The sequence below is a fragment of the Nyctereutes procyonoides genome, unplaced genomic scaffold (genome assembly GCF_905146905.1).
Source record: "Nyctereutes procyonoides isolate TBG_1078 unplaced genomic scaffold, NYPRO_anot_genome, whole genome shotgun sequence".
Lineage (NCBI taxonomy): Eukaryota > Metazoa > Chordata > Mammalia > Carnivora > Canidae > Nyctereutes > Nyctereutes procyonoides.
In genome coordinates, this window is record NW_026575082.1 from 13,979,061 (window position 1) to 13,999,671 (window position 20,611).

Sequence of the window (20,611 nt, forward strand, 5' to 3'; positions counted from 1 at the left end):
TTGGCCAGAAATAAAAATCAGGTTAATTTTCCAGAAAAAAGTTCTCTCCACAGCTGCAGTGGTAAGCATTCCCCTATATCTGTGGTGCTAAGGTACCTAAACAATCACACTTGAGAGCATTCTGCACTTTGATTACGCCAACTCCTAAGAAAACAAATATTTCCTAATTACATTCAGGAGGAGTGTGGGGAAACTGCCCTAACGACTCATGAAGGAAGGTCGGTTTCAAAATTCACATCACCGACAGCAAGATAGTGATGGAAATAGGAATAATTATTTCAAATGCAAAAGAATTAGCAAAACAATTTAACTTATCCCTGGTTGGAATAAACACCATAGGATTCATATCAAAATGTACCAAATTTTTGAGCAAAATGTACCAAATTTTTGAGCAAATAGGATTCATATCAAAATGTACCAAATTTTTGAGCAAATAAAAGGTATTTTTTTTTAGGTCCCAAAAGAGCTCAGACCGTATTTCAGTTAAGTTTAAAGTCCAACACTTACACTATCTGACATACTAATGCACAGAGAACTTGACTCTTACAGAGCAGCAATGCACAAAGACAAAAACCAAAGCCTCAAATACCTGGTCAGCTAAGGCCACACAGTGCTCCGGGTGCTGAATGGTGGGACAGCTTTGCTTCCTCCAATCCACTATTCCATTCTGTTCAGAATATTGCATGGTGAGCCCATCCAATGGAGAACAACTTGTACCAATAGTGCTACAGAGAAAGTTTATATGAGTATGAAAATCTATCCTCAATAAACAAACCCACTATATATAACGAAGAAGCTATAGCAACCCTTTCTTAAGTTTTTTTTTTTTTTTTTCAAAATGCCTAGTGAGATCTCTAAGGGAAAAAAAAGTATACTATGAGAATAAACTATTGCACAGCTATCTTATCTATTAATAATACCTATCTCTCAGGAAATTAGTGACAAATGCACGTTGTCTTCAGATTCTCTGCCACAGTCATCCCGTATCACTTACACCCAGTGTGTAGCCCCAGTCTTGCAAGGATCACTGACTAGTACTGTGTATATCTCAGGCATGTAAAAGGATAGGATGATGTGACCAAAAACCGAAAGAAACAGACAACAGACCCAAAAAGAATCCAGAGAAGGAAGGTACTGGGCAAAGCCTTTAAAATAACAGTGCTTAAACACATCACTGATGGGAAATTTTGGAAGAGTCCTAGAAAATATAAAAAAGAACCAAATTTAAGCTCTGGAACTGTAAAAGAAACAAATTAGGAACTCACTGGATGGAAACAGATGAACAAAATCAGTGAGGAGGAACTGTGGTCAGAAGAAACTAGACCAGAGCATCGAGAGGAAGAAACCATGAGAGAACACAGAGAAGTTTATGAGACACACGGGGCAAAGTGTAACATCCAGAGTAGTCCAGGTCTCAGAGGAGAAAACAAGAGAATCAAGCAGAAGCAACATCTGAAGAGAGAATGACCTGGACTTCTCTAAACCCAAAAAGTATCAGGCTTCAGACTTGAGAAGAATTCATTCTAAGGCAGCTACAAACACATCCTAGGCAAAGTGCTGAAAACCAGACAATGAGGAAATCTTAAAAAGCAATCAGAGTTTGAAAAGCACACCAACTTCCAAAGATCAACAGTAAGACTGAACAATGAATGCCAGCTGTCTTTTTTTTTTTTATAATTTTTATTTATTTATTCATGAGAGACACACAGAGAGAGAGGCAGAGACACAGGCAGAGGGAGAAGCAGGCTCCATGCAGGGAGCCTGACGTGGAACTTGATCCCAGGTCTCCAGGATCATGCCCTAGGTTGAAGATGGCGCTAAACCGCTGAGCCACCGGGGCTGCCCGCCAGCTGTCTTTTTTAGTCCCCGTATAAAAAAAGTAGAATCTGGATGGCACGGCTGATATGGGAGGTGATTCCAGGAAGCAGGCACGACGAGTGCACAGAATACATAGGAAAGGAGGAAACACCAATGTAAGGGTCCCTTACTGAGGGAGACCTCAGTACTGGATGGGACCTCCTACAATCATCTATCCAAAGGACAGGGAGCCAGAGCTCCCCCATTGGTTGGTTGAGTGCGGATTACTGGAGCAAACTGACTTGCATTTCTGGGAAGGGCCAATTAGGTCCCCAGAATCATCAGCCAGGGCTCTGAGGCAGAAGGCAGCACATCCTGCAGCTTAGGTAGGACAGGAGGAATGTGAGGGGAGGCAAAGGTGGGCCGAGAGGACATGAGGCAAGGGAGCAAATGCATTAAACAGGAAGACAGGAAAACCTGAGTTTCAGAGCTCACAGGAAGTAACTGCCAACATAGGATCCTACATCCAGCAAAACTGAAGGCAAAATAAGCATTTTTTTCCAGATAAAAATAAAAGTGATGGCGTTACGGGCAGGTAGGACTTCGGAAATACTCAGTGTTCTTCAGCTAGAAGGAAAACAATCACAGAAGGATGCTAAGGCATGCGGGGAAGGAAGGGCACTGGAATGGTAAAATCTGACAAGTGAAGAGAGATTTCATGAGGTTGAAATACAGAGAGAACAACGACACGTAAATATGACATTTATAGTTGATACAGGGAGGACGTAAGGGGGGTGACAGTGATTAAAGGTCCTCATGGGGGAAGTGGTATGAGCACAACTGGTACGAAATCTTTAGTAAGTTAAAGATGTAAAATACAATCTCTAGGGTAACCACAAGAAGAAGGGAACACGATCTATAACAATCAAGGTTAAGAGAAGAGGAAAGCAGAATAAAAACCACCCCTAAAGCGAAAAAGGAGAGAAAAGGAAGGTAATACAGAAAAGGCCAAATAACAAGCCAATAGTAAAATGGCAGACTTGTAGCCAAAAGTATCAGTACTTAAAGCAAATGTGACACAGTCAATTAATTAAAAAATGCACAAAGACATTTACGTTTTAGAAATTAGATACGTACTTCACAAGGGGACTTTTCCCGGTATGTTTCTTGTGGATTATGGTGTGCTGTAACACATCTACAGTAGAGGAAAAAACAGCTCATTATACCAAATGCTTCTGCAAAAATCCAAAAGGATGATGCAACTAATTTATGTGACCATGACAGCATCAACAGACCGTGCAGAACACTTGTAAGCATTTTTCACAGAAAATTCCTTAAAGAGGCAATTTTTCAAAGACACACAGGACCACTGAATTTCCTTAAATATCCTCTCAAATATGGTCCACCCAAGAGCAAATCGGTTTGATCCAAAAATTATGAAATTTCACTATGATGTGCCACCGCAAAACAAGAAGCTGCCATTTCAGGCTCTTTTTTTAACCATTAAAAAAATGAAGTGTCTCAAACATTCAAAAGATGTGCATCTATTAATGTAAGAAACGCCGATATACCGTTTCAGATCTCTCTTTTCAGCTTGAGCCTTGAACAACATGGGTTTGAATCGTGAGGGTCCTCTCACAGATTTTTTTTCTGATGAGTAAGTACACTATTGTAAACCTATTATTTTCTTTTCTTTAGCCTACTTTATTATAAGAATACAGTATATAACACACCTAAAATACAAACTATGTGTTAATAGTGTACGTTTTTGGTAAGGCTTCTAGTCAAAGAGCAGGCTAGTTATAGTTTAGTTGTGGCAGAGTCGAAGTTCCACACGGATTTTCACCTGCATGGGGAGGGGGTCAGTGCCTCTAACCTGCATGTTGTTCAAGGGTTAACTATACTTGCCTCTTTTAATTAAGAAACAAAAATATATCACAGAAACAACTGAAGGCCTTCCTCCATTCCACTAACTCCCTCCCTCTACAGAGAGCTAAACTAGTTGTAATATTTCTAGTGTGTGTTTTTATGAAGACTTACAACAAACACCCGGGTATTTGCTATTACACACAAGGCTGCTGTGAGGATTTCAGTCTCCATCCCCTGGGCACATGGACAATTTTCATAGCAGCACAACTGCCGGGCAGTAGCATAAAATTAATTACTTCCAACCTCACTACATAGTGTCAAATTTCTGTCCAAATGAGTTGTACCAATTTATATTCCCATTTGCAGTGGATCACAGTTCCCATTACTTCATATCCTTGGTAATGTCAGGCTTGAAAACGCTTGGCCAATCTGATGAATATGAAATGACATCTTACTGTTTTTAGAGTGTGCATTTTTTGGACTACTTGTGAGGCTAAACACTATTTAATAGCCATTCAAACTTATTCTTTGAACTATCTTTATCTTTTGTCCATATTTCCAATCAGACTGATGTCCTCATTGAACTTTCAGAAGAATATTTCTACTGTCTGGATGTAGTCTTTCTTCAACTGTGAATATCCTGTAAATGTCTTCTAACTGTCTGGTTTTTGGGCCTCGTGTTCAGTTAATGTAGATTAGAAAGATCTCCACAGTCATGCATGCTCTGTTTCGTCAAAAAAGCCTTCTTGTCCCAGATTATTAACATTTCAAAATTCGCTTTTATAATTTATTATTACATGAAGTTTATATGCTACATATATTTTGTTATTCACTTGAAATTTCTGTGCATGATTTAAGTAGAGATGTAATTATAAAGTCTTTTTTCCAACTGGAAAGCCAGCCAACATCATTTACTGACTAATCTATTTTTCCTCATTTACTTATAATGCCAGCCCTCACACTCCGAGTTCCCAGATGTCTGTTCCTCAGCTCCTTCACCTGTCCTAACAGTCTGTTGGCCTCTCCCTGTGACCCAATCAGGCAGAATGGCCTGTTCCCATGAATACACATTTACCTTCTTCTTGACTTGAAGCTTCTGAACTGTCTTCTTTTAAGTGTTCTAATATTTTAGAAGTCTTCAGAGAGGATTGTAAGTTATCTGCAGGAAGCATTCATTATTATTAACTTTTTAGGAAAAATATAACAAACAGAGCACACAGAATGATTAGGATTCCTTTTCTCCCAAAAAGAGGAGAGTGGAAAACTATGTGGGAAAGAGAACTTTTCTACTAGTTAGGCCCTTTAAGAAACCAAAGTGACATAGCACAAAACACAGGTCTGGGAGTGGGGACGCTGAGTCTGCTCTCTCCATAAGAACTACAGGCTGGAGTGTCTCGCCTCTGCCAGCCCCCCACGTGCTCATGTGCAAAATGAGAAGCAGCACTGGATTAGTGCTTCCCAAACATCGGTGTAGGGAGGTTTTCAAATTTCTAGTGTGTTGTGAACTATTACTTTTATAAAATATGATCGTGTGTGGCAATGTCAAACTGCTACACACTCTCAGTGTCTACTATCAGTTTCTATTCTCCTATTACAGAGCAGTGACAAGCAATTTGTGGACCAGCACTGACCCACCAAACACATCCTGAAAGCCCTGAATGACTTCTCTTTTACTATCCAGACTGGTGGGATTCCAGAGTTTAATGCGGAAGTCATTTAGAAGTTTAACATTTGTTTTCTCAATTGTCAGAATATAGACTAACACTCTCTATCTTAGGGAGAAAAAGGGTAGAGCTGTCGATTTTTTTAGAAAGTGCAAACGAACTTCGACAACAATGTGTTCTTTGGTGAAACAGTGTGGACATCCTGGCCAGATATTCCCCAATCTCAAAACATGCACTTTTAATACATTTAATTTCACAACAATCTGATTATCTTCAAATCTATTAGCTTCTTTAGCACTACTCATAGTTTAAATACTGTAAAAGCTCTCATGATGAGTTTTCTATTATTTATATATGCACTACTCACTTGGGCTAGTTTTCCTGGGCAGCCTGTTAAAATCTGAATTTGAAGTTTAACTTTGGTGTTTCGATGCTTTTTTAGAATTAAACATATGCTATTTAATGATATTCCTTCAAAAGTGCCTATACTCCGTTCCAGCAAAAGCACTGACTGTTAAATCTATACAGTTGTAGGATTAGAATTCTCCTTAAAAACAAACAAACAAACAACAAAAAAAAGCTACTACTACCACTAAGACACAAATTTAACCATGGAGTTGCTCATCTTGTCTCATCAACTTGTCATCAAAAGTCTTTTTTTTTTTTTTGTCATCAAAAGTCTTAATTCTAATTGCTACTTGTTTAAAATATTTAAGGAGCGTGCATGTACATGCACACACACATACACCCTATTAGAGAAACGTGACCAAGTTAATCCATGTTATAATATCCAATCATCTTACTTTTTTAAATCTCTCTTTCTTCCACTTAAAAATGAGGAAATACCCATTTTCTTTCCCCTTTAGGTACAAGAAAAATATGACTTTGCTGAAAACCAAAGATTAAAAAAAATAAATAGCCACTTGCCAGAGTGACTGTGCTGGAAGTCAGCACATTCTCCTAAAAAGCACCTATTTGTGTTTCTGGCCAAATATTTGTTTAAAAAGGCAGTTGAAAAAGTTGTGCCTAAAACGAAACACAAGGCCAACTATAATAAAGGATGAAACATAGGGGCGAATCCAACCTACAGGAATAGAAGAAAATAATCGGGGAAATCTTCGGGAAGCAGTATTTCAGTTGGGTCTTAAAATACGTGTGATTTCAACGGCTGTGCCAAAAGGAAGGACATTTAAAAGTTCAGGTGCACAACGAGCCAAGGCACTGGGACAGGAAACGGCAGGTGAACTGAGCAGATGCCAAGCTAGAGAGTAGTCAGTGCCTGAGACTCGCAGGAAGGTACAAGGAGGCTCCTGGCAGGGCTTGAATTTCAAACTGAACTTTTATTAAAGTTTTGAAGAGGGGATTACCCAACTGATCCCTGAGGTAATCCTGGGCTAGGTTACAGTAAAGGGAGAAACCAGAATCAGAGGCGAGCAAGGCTTTGTGCAGGGTGTGCATGAAAGAAAGGCTTGACCGCCACCGTGGGGATGGGTAAGGAGAGACAGTGTGGCCTGGCCTGTAAGTGGCTAAGCGCAAGAGGAAGCATGGAAAGGGGAAGGCCAGGGTTTTCAGCCCGGGAGGGTGAGGAGGTCACTACTGGAGCAGGGGCCCAAGAAGGGGAAGGTCGATTCCAAGAGGTTCCACACCATGCACTCTGCAGCGTGGTCCCCCTATGACCCTGCCACCAGGGCTGACAAGGACCCGGAGGAACCAGCGTGTCCATGAGTTGGAGACAGCTGGCCTCTGCCTTGCAATCAGAGTGTTTGGTGACATCACCTTTTACATGGTATTTTCCTTAGAACTGTAATATGACCATCACTGAGAACTATAGATGTCTCTTAACTATATGCCACCGGGGGCTTTTCCACTCACACTAAACGATCACCCCATCCACACAGGGCAGCACAGTGAAATGAGAACTCTAAGCACGAAAAGAGCTGGTTTCTAAGAGGAGAGGCACTTACTGAGGCTGTGCAGGGGGTCTGGTGGCATGGCCTGAAAGAAGCTGTGCACTCGCTGACTCTGTAGGAAAGCTTGGGATGAAGTTGAAAATAGCTGCCTGCACAGAAAGAAAAGAGAGGCATTAATTTCACACGGTACAAATCCACTGGAGTCTCAGCTCAGGCTGTAAGGCAAACATATGTGGCAGTTTCATTCAGGTATAAAAATTACATGGTTTTCCTAAGGAAAAGAATATTATCTTCTAATGTATTTCTCATAGGAGAAAGTGAATAAAGTTAAGCCTCTTCACAAAAATCTAATCAACAGGCTTTTTTTTTTCTTTCTAATCTTCTATAATCTAGTGGTATGGTTGCAATGCTGGCAAAAGATATGCATGTTATTATTTCAGCCTGTTGTCCCCGTGGTCCAATAGCCATCTTTCTGCTCAGAGTAAGTATTGCAATTCCTTTACCCTTCTTCACAGGTGTACTTGTCCTCACTTGCCTGTTCCATGAAGGCACCTTCCCACACTCTAAATGTAAGAGCCCAGGACGTGGGGGTGCTCAGGGTCCTGGAAACTGTGGAATGTGGTGGTGGTCTGGTTAGTCACAAGTATTACTACATCTGAAGGCATGACTAAGGGTTCATTCCACTGTGTGTCATACCATCTTTCTGAGCCCTTATCTTTGAAAATCAGCTCTCCCCACATTTGATTAATGTAATTAAAATATTCCAGCTAGAAGTCTTCTCTACAAAGGGACCTGCAATAAGGGGCACAGTGACAGTACAGTCTAATGGAAAGTTTCCTCAAGGATCTGCAAACCAGCTCAACCACTTAAAAGCTGACTCACTGTAAACAAGTTACTTAGCCTCTCAGCTTTATTCTCCTCATAGGGAATAATACTACCAATTCATCAAGGTTATGGCACTCACAGCACACAAAACTGTAACCCTGCTTAATAGACAAATCCCCTTCCATTACTTCTGAACACTTTAAATGCTCATTTAAAATTCTTAAACTTCTTTGGGATGCCCAGGTGGCTCAGTCAGTTAAGTGTCTGCCTTCAGCTCAGGTCATGATCTCAGAGTTCTGGGATCGAGCCCTGGGTTGGGCTCCCTTTCCCTCTGCCCCTCCACCTGCTTCTGCTCTTGCTCTCTCAAATAAATCAAATCTTTTTAAAAAATAAAATCAAATTCCTAATTTTCTCCCCAAGTTTTTTAGCAGTCATTCATACTAATTATAAAATCTAATACCATATGAAGGGATGACCCTATGGACCAAAATTACCTTGTGCATTAGGCAAAATTGCTTCTTTGTACACAAACGTGGAAAGAAATAGTTAATAGGAAGACAAGGGGAAATAAAGAGATGGAAGGACAACTGAGCAAGGAGCTGCTCTAAATTTCCAGGTCTGAACACATCACCTATGGCTGGGGATTAAAATCCAAAGGCAGTGGTGGAACCTATTATCCAGTTACATTTACAAACCAACTGGTCCAAGGACAGACAGACCCACCTTGAATTCAAGGCCAGGGTCACAAGAGACAGCCTAGATGCCACCTACCACTCCACAGAGCAAGTGCATCTCTGCTGTGGGAACAAGGAGCTAGATGTGTAAGCCACACCCAAGACTGAGGCCCAAGGCCTGAAGTCAGCACATGCTCAGAAACCAAGGCTCAGTAATGCAGAAGCACAAAATGATGGCAATTCCACCTATCTATTTAAAAGTCAAACTGGCCATAAACTAACACATTAAATAAGAAAAACAAGATCATGTTTTGACATGACAGAAACCACCCAAGTGTACATTCCAGTGCCCTATTTCCATCTTCCTTATTTGCAGTCATCTGGAACTCTATTCAGGCAGTGTGTCCTGTACCAACCCCATCTCCACTGCTCCTGTAAACTCAATTTCCTATTTCTCACTTACAATTCCCCCTTCCTCTACAACTGCTCCATTTTTTACGTGACATGAATGATAACCATACTAATCTAAAATCCAGAAACTGAGAGTGAGGTGTTCTAACATCCTGAGAGTGTTGCTGAGACCACAAACTAGCCACACAAATCAAAGATTTTTATGGGAAATACTAGGGGAAAAAAAACTGTTTTAAAAATGTAATTTTTGAAGAAGAAAATCTTTCCAAGCAGGATACAAAACCCTGAAACCATCAGAGGAAAGGTCAATATATCTGACTACATAAAAATCTCCACTGTCCACGTGGTCAAGAAATAATGACCAACAGGGCTCCTTTCTCCAACAAATAACTCTTATAAATTAGTAAGACCCATACAAAGTGGGAAGGACGGAAAAAGCCATTTATAGGAAAGTGCAAATACAGACTGACTCCAGACTCAAATAAGAGACAGTCTCCATCTCTGAGACTGACAAAGCAGAGATGAGAGTATCTTCCGTCTGCTGAGGGTGGAGAACCGAATTAAAGACTTCTGCTGCTACCTCCTTAGAATCCTTAGAAGTAATTTGGAGTCATCACGTATTTAAAAACGCATAACTTATGACCAAACAATTTCTACAAATTTCTCTTACAGATAAATGTCTCCAAATATGTTAAGAGACATACATGGAGATTCACTGTAATACTGTTTGTAGTTTTAAATATTTAGGAATAAAAATGGCCATAAAATCCACTAATTATGATACAAGTAAAAATAGATTATGTAGCAAATAAGGAGGCAGCAATCTTTTTACATGTACCAATATGTTACCATGTTCAATATATTTAATGAAAAGAGTAAGTGGCAGAACAAGAGTGTACAGGATAACTCAATTTGCACAGTAAATACATAAATTCAAAGGTATGTACGTGCACAGAAAATTTCTGGAGAGTTCAGTAAGATTTTTAATGAAGGCTATTTCTAGTGACTAAATTTGGAGAAAGGGCAATTCGGGACTTTTGGCATCACACCTTCCATTACATTCTTCACAAGTAGCTCAAATAATCCCTTTATAGTAAAAAAGATCTCAAAACACACGCACACACACACACACCTCTATGATCATTACTGAGGAGAAGACTAACAGCTGTAATAAGGAGGAGTCAGCCACATACTTATTATCTTAGCCAGGAAACAAATTTCTAAAAGTGGCTCCTTATGGAAATATTTTTTTCCTTCTCAAAGTCTCAAACTTACAGAAAAGTTGCAAATACAGTAAAAAATACTTTTTCTGAACCATAGTCAGTTGATCTCTGACACCCCAACAACTGGAAGACATTTAGTATTTCCTACAAAGACATTCTCCTACAATCAGTAACAGGATATTAACACTGAGATATTAAGACGTAATCCTCAGGGGCACCTGGGTGGCTCAGCAATTGAGTGTCTGCTTTTGGTTCAGGGTGTACACAAATGTGGAAAAAATAGTCGATAGGAAGACAAGGGGGAAATAAAGAGATGGAAGGACAACTGAGCAAGGAGCTGCTCTAAATTTCCAGGTCTGAACACATCACCTATGGCTGGGGATTAAAATCCAAAGGCAGGGTCCTGGGATGAGTCGCACATCAGGCTCCCTGCAGGGAGCCTGCTTCTCCCTCTGCCTGTCTCTCTCATTCTCAGGAGTAAATAAAATCTTAAAGAAAGAAAGAAAAACCCTTAATCCTCAGACCTCATTTAAGTTTTTCCAACTGACCCCAAAGTGTCCTTTTTACTACAAAGACCCAGTACAGATCCTATCTATGTTGCATCCGGCCACCGTGAGAAATCCTCAGCCCTCCCTTGGCTCTCATGTTTTAAGAAGACAACCCCTATGTATTGTGGAATGGTCACAACTTGGGTTTGTCTGATGTTTCTTCATGATTAGATTCATAGCAAGAATATGATAGGACTGAGACTTTGTTTCTTTGCTATAGCCTATTGTGTAGTAATTCTGACTGATCCCCTCATCTCTCATCAAGTTCACGTTACTGGATTAAAGTGGTATCTGCTAGGCTTCACCACTCTATAGCTACCCTTCCTTCTTTTATGAATAAGCATTGTTTTGTGGAAAAGGACTTCGATACTGTAAAATATCCTCATTCAGTCTATTCATTCATTATTTATTTCCACATGGACTCGTGGTTTCCTATTTTATTCAGTGTTACTGTTTTATTTATTTTGATGTTGGATATGCTCCAGATTTGACCACTAGGAGCCCCTTCAAAGTCAGTTTCTGTAGCTTTTTGACCAAGCCACCTCATTCTTTGAGCACTTCCTTACTTTCTGGCACAAGAGGCTCATCTTGTCCTTTTCCTGCTCCAGGCCTACAATCGACTTTTCCTCCAAGGAGCCCTAGTTCTGTTTAGTGGAGAATGGTGTTACAATTCAAGCTCTGAACACCAGGCATTCCCACGGCTCCTGGCTATGGCTGCTTCCAGACTCCCTCAATGAACAGAGTGAGGGAACAAGTGTGTACACACACAACCATATTTATTTCTGTAACTTTCTATATATACCAAAAACCATGGGTTCATATCACTATCTTCAATTCCAATCAGACATCTACTCCATGGTTCATTTTGGTCTTCTTCCTTCCTATACTGTAACTCTCTTCTCCAATAGAGAGAAACTTGGTCCTCACTATTCTTAATATATTTACTAATTAGGTCAACCCCCTACTTATTCTATACAATAGAATAGCAATCTATTCCCACTCTTGGGATCCCTGGGTGGCGCAGCGGTTTAGCGCCTGCCTTTGGCCCAGGGCGTGATCCTGGAGACCCGGGATCGAATCCCACGTCGGGCCCCCGGTGCATGGAGCCTGCTTCTCCCTCTGCCTGTGTCTCTGCTTCTCTATCTGTGTGACTATCATAAATAAATAAAAATTAAAAAAAAATATATTCCCACTCTTGCCCCCTTCCACCTCCTAGGCAGGTAGCCTCCCAGTACCAGCTGAGTTCAAATGCCCTGCCCGCCCCCTCTCATGTGTACATCCTCTCAAACACTGTGCCAGGCCTCCCAGCACCATCTCCATGACTGGATGACTCCTCCCTCCACTTAGGGTCCCTTTTGTAGTCCATTATAGCATGTCCTCAAAAACCATAGCTGCTGCCTGCCTTGCCCTGTTCCACTGAGCAGCCTTAGGACGTGTTCACGAAGGGCAGGAGAAAAGAGGACGGGAACTGATAGTGACTCTTTAAAAATGACAGTGCTACAAAGAACCCTAGCACTGATATTACTAAGACTTGAACCATGGTGTAGCACATCTCCTAGAACACATATGCATCATTTTAAAATACCTAAGCTGAATAATAAATATCTGAGAACACAGAGGAGTATTTAGAAAGAGTACCAGGAGGAGAAAAACCACATCTGTCAGCTACTAGTAAAGTTCTAATAAATAAAAATAAAAAGTGATCCTGCAACAAGAATGAGATTGTTGAGAGGAGAAATCCAGGAATACGATATATACCTAGGAATGTAGGAAAACAATAATAATAATACAGGAAAGAATCAATTCATTGGAAAGAAAAACAGATTTAGGTCCTGGCCTCAGTTGGTAAAACAAAATAAATTCAAAATGATTAAAGAATAGAAATAACAGAAACGATCTGCACACAAAAAGTAAATTGATCGTGTTTCAGAAGAGGGATAGCTTCAAGCAGCTTTAAGTAAGTGAAGAATATATACGGCCCAAACTCAGAAGTTATGAAGTGAACACCCAGTCTTATTCCTTCCCCGAGCCCCTTTTCTTCCTTAGACATGAGTCTCCTTACTGTTGTGTTTTTCAGAGATATTCTTTGCAGGCAAACATGTACATATCCTTTAAAATGGTGACATTCTATTAACTGTTCTCACCTTGCGCTCCCCCAGCACTACCTTCATGTACCTTTTTGCTCTCTTATCATTCTTTTCAGTAAGGCCACATAGTATTCCAGTGAACGAGACATTAAAATACTTGTTCCATTGAGTTAAACCAAGTTTCCGTAGACATCTCAAGCTGTTCCTAGTCTTCTCTGGTCAGAAATTACAATAGTAAACATCCTTAAACACTCATCTTTGCATACAGTGGGAATGTACCTGGATGGTAAATTACCAGAAGTGGAACTATTCAAAGATTATCTGCACTTAAGTTCTGATGTTGTCAAATAGCTTTCCATAGAAACTTTACCAATTTACCAATTTATTGTACCTGCCAAACTTTTTGATCTTTGCATATCCAACAGGTTAAATAGACAGCCAAGGGAGATTAAAACAAACAAAAAACCTGTACTCTGAAAACTAGGAGACATTGAGACAACACAAATGGGAAGACATCTCATTCTCATGGATTAAAAGAATGTTGTTAAAATGTCCATACTACCCAAAGCAACCTACAGATTCAATGCAATCCTATATTCAATAGTTTTTTCCAAAGAGCTAAAACAAATAATACTAAAATGTATATGGAACCACAAAAACCCCAAACACCCAAAGGAAACTTGAGAAAGAGGAACAAAGCTAGAGGTATCACAATCCCAGATTTCAAACTATATTACAAAGCTACAGCTATCAAACACATATGGTACTGGCACAAACACAGGCATAGATCAATGGAAAAAACAGAGGGCCCAGAAATGAACTCACACTTATGTGGTCAATTAATCTATGCCAGGGGCAGGGGCATGCAACAGAAAAAAAATAATCTCTTCAATAAATGATGCTGGGAAAACTTCACAGCTTTATGCAAAAGAATGAAACTGCACCACTTTCTTACCATGCACAAAAATAAACTCAAAATGGATTAAAGACCTAAATTGTGAAACAGGAAAACCATAAAACTCCTAAAAGAAAACATAGGCGATAAATTTTTGGGACACTGGCCATGGGCAATATTTTTCTGGATTAAGTCTCCTCAGGCAAGGGAAACAAAATCAAAAATAAACTATTGGGACTGTATCAAAATAAAAAGCTTTTACACAGCAAAGGAAATCATCAACAAAACAAAAAGGCAACCTACTGAATGAGTGAAGATATTTGCAAATGATATATTCAATAAGGGGTTAATAACCAAAATACATGAAGAACTTGTACAACTCAACACCAAAGAAACCAAATTATCTCATTAAAAAAGCGCAGAGGACCTGAACATATTCCAAAGAAGACATATGGATGGCCAACAGGCACATGAAAAGATACTCAACATCACTAGTCATAAGGGAAATGCAAATCAAAACGCAACGCTATCACCCTATGCCAGTCACAATAGCTAGTATCAAAAAGACAAGCAATAACAAGTGTTAGTGAGGCTGTGGAGAAGAGGGAATCCTCATGTATCATTGCAGAGAATGCAAATTGGTGCAGCCACTATGGAAAAGAGTATGGAGGTGCCTCAAAATATTAAAAATACAAATATCATACAATCTAGGAATACCACCTCTGAATATTTACCCAAAGAAAATGAAACACCAACTTGAAGAGATATATGCACCCCTGTGTTTACTGCAGCATTATTCACAGCAGCCAACATATGGAAGCAACCTAAGTGTCCATCAATAGACGAATGGATAAAGATGGTAAAATGGAATATTACTCAGTCATAAAAAAAAAAAGAAAACTTGCTATTTGGGACAACATAGATGGACCTAGAGAGTATTATATTAAGAGAAATAGGCCAGAAAGAGAAAGAAAAATTATTATTTCACTTACATGTGGAATCTAAAAAACAAATGAACAAACCAGCAGAAACAGGCTCAAATACTGAAAACTTGTAGCTGCCAAGGGGAGAGGGATGGGATGGGTGAAATAGGTGAAGGGGATTAAGAGGTACAAATGCTTCCAGTTATAAATGAGTCATAGGATGAAACGCACATCACAGGGACTATACTTAATAATATTGTAGTAACTTGAGGCACTTGGTTGGCTCAGTTGGTTAAGTATCTGCCTTCAGCTCAGGTCATGATCCCGGGGGTCCTGGGATGGAGTCCCCACGTTGGGCTCTCTGCTCAGTGGGGAGCCTGCTTCTTCCTCTCCCTCTCCCATTTTCCCTGCTTGTGCTCTCTCTCACTTGTCAAATAAATAAAACCTTTAAAAATTTTTCATAATAACTTTGTATGGTGACAGATGGCAACTACACATGTTGTGATGAGTGTACTGTATTATACATAATTGTCAGATCACTAGGTTACATACCTAGTAACAAACAAAAAACCTGTACTCTGAGAATTAGGAGATATTGAGACAACACAAATAAATGGGAAGACATCTCATTCTCATGGATTAGAAGAATATTGTTAAAATGTCCATACTATCCAAAGCAACCTACAGATTCAATGCAATCCTATATCCAATGTTGTATGTCAACTATACTTCAATTAAAACTAGGGATCCCTGGGTGGCGCAGCGGTTTGGCGCCTGCCTTTGGCCCGGGGCGCGATCCTGGAGACCCGGGATCGAATCCCACGTCGGGCTCCCGGTGCATGGAGCCTGCTTCTCCCTCTGCCTGTGTCTCTGCCTCTCTCTCCCTCTCTGCGTGACTATCATAAATAAATAAAAATTAAAAAACAAAAAAAAAAACAAAAAAACTAAATTTAGGGGCACCTGGGTGGCTCAGCTGGGTAAGCATCAGACTCCTGATTTTGATTTGGGTCATGATCTTAGGGTTGTGAGACTGAGCCCTGCATCCTCCACAAAGGGCACGGGGCCTGTTTAAGATTCTCTTTCTCGGGATCCCTGGGTGGCGCAGTGGTTTGGCGCCTGCCTTTGGCCCAGGGCGCGATCCTGGAGACCCGGGATCGAATCCCACGTCGGGCTCCCGGTGCATGGAGCCTGCTTCTCCCTCTGCCTGTGTCTCTGCCTCTCTCTCTCTCACTGTGTGCCTATCATAAATAAAAAAAATAAAAATTAAAAAAAAAAAAGATTCTCTTTCTCCCTCTCCCTCTGCCCTTCCCCCACCAAAAAAAGAACCTTTAAAACTATAAATTAAAAAAATTCTTTAATTAAAATTTTTAAAAATGTAGTGGCCACCTAAAAAAAATACAACTCAAGTTTTTAATTTATATTTCTGATTAGGAGCAGCTTTTCATATGTTCAAATGACACCTAAAATTCCAGTTTCTCTTTCCTGTTTGTTCATGTATGTTCCCATTTTTCTCACTGCTTTGGACTCTTCGTTTTCATTATCTTATCGATTTTTAAGAGGGCTTTTTTTTAAGATTTTATTTATTTATTCATGAGAGAGAGAGAGAGAGAGGCAGAGACACAGGCAGAGGGAGAAGCAGGCTCCATGCAGGAAGCCCGACATGGGACTCGATCCTGGATTTCCAGGATCACGCCCTGAATTGAAGGCGATGCTAAACCGCTGAGCCACCTGGGCTGCCCAGGAGGTTTTTTTTTTTTAATGAGAAAGAAATTATTGCAAGTATTTTTTCTGAACCTGAGGTTAGTCTTTACTTTGTTTATATTTTCCTTATATCATGTAGAAATTTGATTTCTGAGTATCTGAATTTCCATTTTTAATGGTGTCTAGGTATTGCATGATACTTCGAAAAATTTTTCATACACATAAATTTCGCATTTTCTTTCTTGCATTTAAATCTCTGAGCAATCTATAGTTAATTTTGATGTAAGGAATGACATATGGTTCCAGCCTAACTTTTTCCCCATATGGCTACAGAGAGATGTCCCTAACATTTAACAAACAATCTGGGAATGACTTTGTATGCGTGAAGAGAAACAGAAACAAAGACTGACAGATTTAACATAATATTTTAAACTTCATCTAAAAGATCATCACTAGGAAATCCTGTATCACTAAAGGTGAGTTGTTAAAAATCTAAAAACACCAAACCCCACAAAGATAAACTGGTAAAGGACAGATGATCTTACAAAATACAAATGGCTAAATTTACAGAAAGGTACTGAATTTCACTAATAAAGGAAATGAAGATTAAGTCAATGTAATAATCATTCTATCAAATTAGCAAATAGTTTTTTATTTATTTATTTTAAAGATTTTCTTTATTCATGAGAGACCCATAGAGACAGAGACAGAGGCAGAGGGAACAGCAGGCTCCTCACAGGAAGCCTGATGTGGGACTCGATCCCCAGACCTGGGATCACCCAGAGCCAAAGACAGACGCTCAACTGCTGAGCCACCCAGGCGCCCCATTGGCTCACTGACTTTTGAATAGCACAGGGGACTCAGGAATTTAGCCAATTCTCCCTCACCACCATCACGTGACCTCCCCGGTCCCATCCCTGGGATGCCCTGCGACCACTCCCCATTGCTCCCACTCCCCCATTGCTGCCCCACGACCACTCCCCATTGCTCCCACTCCCCCACTGCTGCCCCACGACCACTCCCCATTGCTCCCACTCCCCCATTGCTCCCCGTTCTTTCTGAACCCGCCCGCCTGAGAGGCCCACACCCAGGCTCTTCAATGAACAGATGTGCACCTCCTTCCTTGGAATGAAGTCCCGCCAGCCGGTGGAGGTGGGGGCTGTGAGGCTGGGGACCCCCCGAAGCTGCCTTTCAGCCCCCCCACCCTCTGGCTGAGTCTGCTCCCGGCCACCACGGCACCAGTGCGCCTGGGCTCCATGCAGGTGAGCAGCCAAGGCTCGGGCCCTTTGTGGCTGCCTCTTCCCCAGGGACTTCCTCTGCCTCTGCTCTTCCTGGGCCCTTGTCATCCAGCGCACACACTCTCCTTCCCAGACTTCTGCTTCCCTCCAGCGAGGAGCAAACACACACCCCTTGCTCCCAGCCCCACCCTGCCCCTCGCTGGGTGCCCCGCTGGAGGGGGACGGCCAGGGCTCTGAAGGACCTCCACCTCCGCCCACTCTCTCCGCGGGGCTCCCTCCTAGACAGGGCCTGACAGGCATGGAGTCCCCCACAACCCTGGACTCAAGCTACCTGGGTCCCAACACTGCTTTTACTTGGTTGACTTACTAGTAACTCCGAGTTTTCAGTCAAACAGCATTTGTTTGCTTGGCCATTAATGCCTTAATTTCTCTCTCCTGACAGGAAGCCCCTCACAGAGGGGTGAGTGCAGCAATCTAAGTTACCGAAACCATGCCCCACACCTCTGACGACCCCAAGGAACATTTTCACCTCAGGATTCCCTAACCCAGACATTTCACACTCTAAATGCTTAACTACTTGCCTACTTCCAGGACACCCATTTTTCAACCGGGGCTCACCCTCCTGTCTGACTCACCTATGTTCACTCTGGGCATTCGTCTGTTCTTAAACCCTGCACACTCTTCCCTAAATTCCTCTGCCCCACTGTCCTTTCATCACACCCAAGAAAGTCTTTATCCAACCCATCTGCTTTCCCAACACCTGAGCCTGAAATGAGGGAAGGATTTTGTTAAAAATCCACACAGCAGGGCAGACCAACACCACTATAATTTACTGATCTCCGATGGCAAATGGACTCCACGCCCTGGCCGACCTAAGAGGTTTCCTTGATCAGGCTGTCCTCCACATCCCCATGCGACCAATCTAAGTTCCTTCTGCTCCCAAACATTTGATCCCCCATCCTCAGCGTAGCCATTCTTCAGCAAACTCTTACTTTAGGAAAAAAACGTAAGCCGTTAGGCAAGAGATCCCTCAACTTCCCATAATGAAACAAGCATATATACCCATGTCCACACCCATCCTGCCCACACAGAGAGCTGGTGCCGCCATGACTCCATCTGCCTGTGTCTTCACCTCTTCTTCCCTCCACAGTTGCACAGGATGCTCTGGGAGCTGACCCCCTCCGCCCTGCCCGGCTCGCCACCACTGTAACTTTACCGCTGTCCAGAAGAGCAGGTGTTCAGGGAGTGTTAATCTTCTTTTACTCTCCAACCCATTAGCCTAATCTTCTTACTTACCTGACAACTTAAAACAGAAAACATCTCTAAAGTTGAGCTCTTAGACAAGGAACTCTTTCAGTAAATATCTTATGGAGAAAACAGGAGGTTCACTGCCTGCATATTTTAAAAGCATTTTTTTTTTTTTAAATCAGAGAGCCAAAGCGTCTGGTGATAAAAGTAATTTGTTTGATGTTTCCTAGTGTGAGCCCAGACCCAAATAACATATGGATAAGAAGAAGCCCATCTTAAAAAGTACTCCACAGGGAAAAAACGTCCATTCTAAGTCCTCCGCTGCCCATGATCTCGTCTGTGTCATCGTTGTGACAGTGTCAGAAAATCATTACCTTAGGATGGGCTCTAGGTCAGGATGTCGCCGTTCCTCCCTTTTCAATGAACCCTGATTCAGGGCTCTTAAGATGGTCTTGTCAAAAGTCTCTGAAGACACTTCCTTTGGGAGCTAGAAAAGAAAAACAGCAAGGCTAATGTTAAGTTTCTTACTTGCTGCTAAGAATGTTACAAACCAGAGGCATAAAAGGAAGATAAATGTCTCTTGCTCGGTCACGGTCCCAAAGCAGTTCCTTCTCTAAATCTTCATGACGCCAGACCCCATACTGAAGCAACAGAGCTTTTTCAACTAGGAAACAGTCTTCTGCCTTCTGGGCACACCTCAGGGCTCTGCGATGGTGCAGAAGAACACCAGCAGCATTCAGCATGCTTCTGGGACGTGCCTGCAGATCCCTCACATTCCAAGTGCCACAGGCCACACGTAAATGACATCCACACTGAAGTGCTTTAGTTAAATGGAACAACATTTTGCATAGCATAGCTACAATTGTTTGAATCTTCAAATAGTATTCTGAGAGGTGTTATCCCTGCCTTTACAGTTATCACCTTTGTGCCTCGTTTCACATCTGAATCTCAAGCAATGTCAGACTACCAGTGCTATGCACCAAATAAAGAACTGGGTGTGAAAGATGGGGCAAAAACCCTCAATCTTGCTTACATAAAAAGCACTAATTGAAGGGTGAGCAACCTTTCTCTAACCTATAAAGGAAGTGCCCTTAAAGTGATGTACCAGAAACCACAAAAAAATTGTCACTTGGCCAAGAGTTTTATTTAAAATACAAAACTTTAAGTCATTTTATTAACTAGCTTACTTTTTAAAATTCCTAATAAATCAGTCATTTGTAAAATTAACTTTCCAAGTCTTTCAAGAATTCAAAGTTTTAAATTTGACTTCTGATAATTAGGCTTTGCAATGAACTCCTGAATTATTAGCACTTCCACTAAAATTAAGAGTACAACTGTTAACGTGATCTCTAAGGAGCTGTTGGAACATAACCATCTACACAAATCATCAGTTTATGTATTGATCTTTAACTGGAGAATCCAAAGCAAGTATTCTTTCAACAAATATGCATTTTGGGTCAACAATTCAGAAATGGAATATTTAACAAAGACAGCAAAAAGTAGTATTAATTCAGGCAGCTAGACTGTGGAATCAAGATGTTTTGTCAGAATGAAGTTCTTTTTGGTTCTTTCATAACCTGGTGAGGCTGAAGGCTCTG

The 20,611-nt window shown here is 41.1% G+C and overlaps 1 protein-coding gene across 1 annotated transcript in view; it reads right to left on the minus strand.

Moving 5' to 3' along the window:
- The window catches only part of LOC129514478 (zinc finger CCHC domain-containing protein 2), a 58,405-nt gene that overhangs the window by 14,381 nt on the left and 23,413 nt on the right, over positions 1 to 20,611 (minus strand). The window contains exons 5-9 of the mRNA XM_055333050.1: positions 19,388 to 19,500; positions 7,295 to 7,389; positions 4,742 to 4,825; positions 2,935 to 2,992; positions 590 to 725 (exon numbers count right to left, since the gene is read on the minus strand). Coding sequence (XP_055189025.1) covers positions 590 to 725; positions 2,935 to 2,992; positions 4,742 to 4,825; positions 7,295 to 7,389; positions 19,388 to 19,500 — 486 coding nt within the window. The remainder of the gene's footprint in view (positions 1 to 589; positions 726 to 2,934; positions 2,993 to 4,741; positions 4,826 to 7,294; positions 7,390 to 19,387; positions 19,501 to 20,611) is intronic.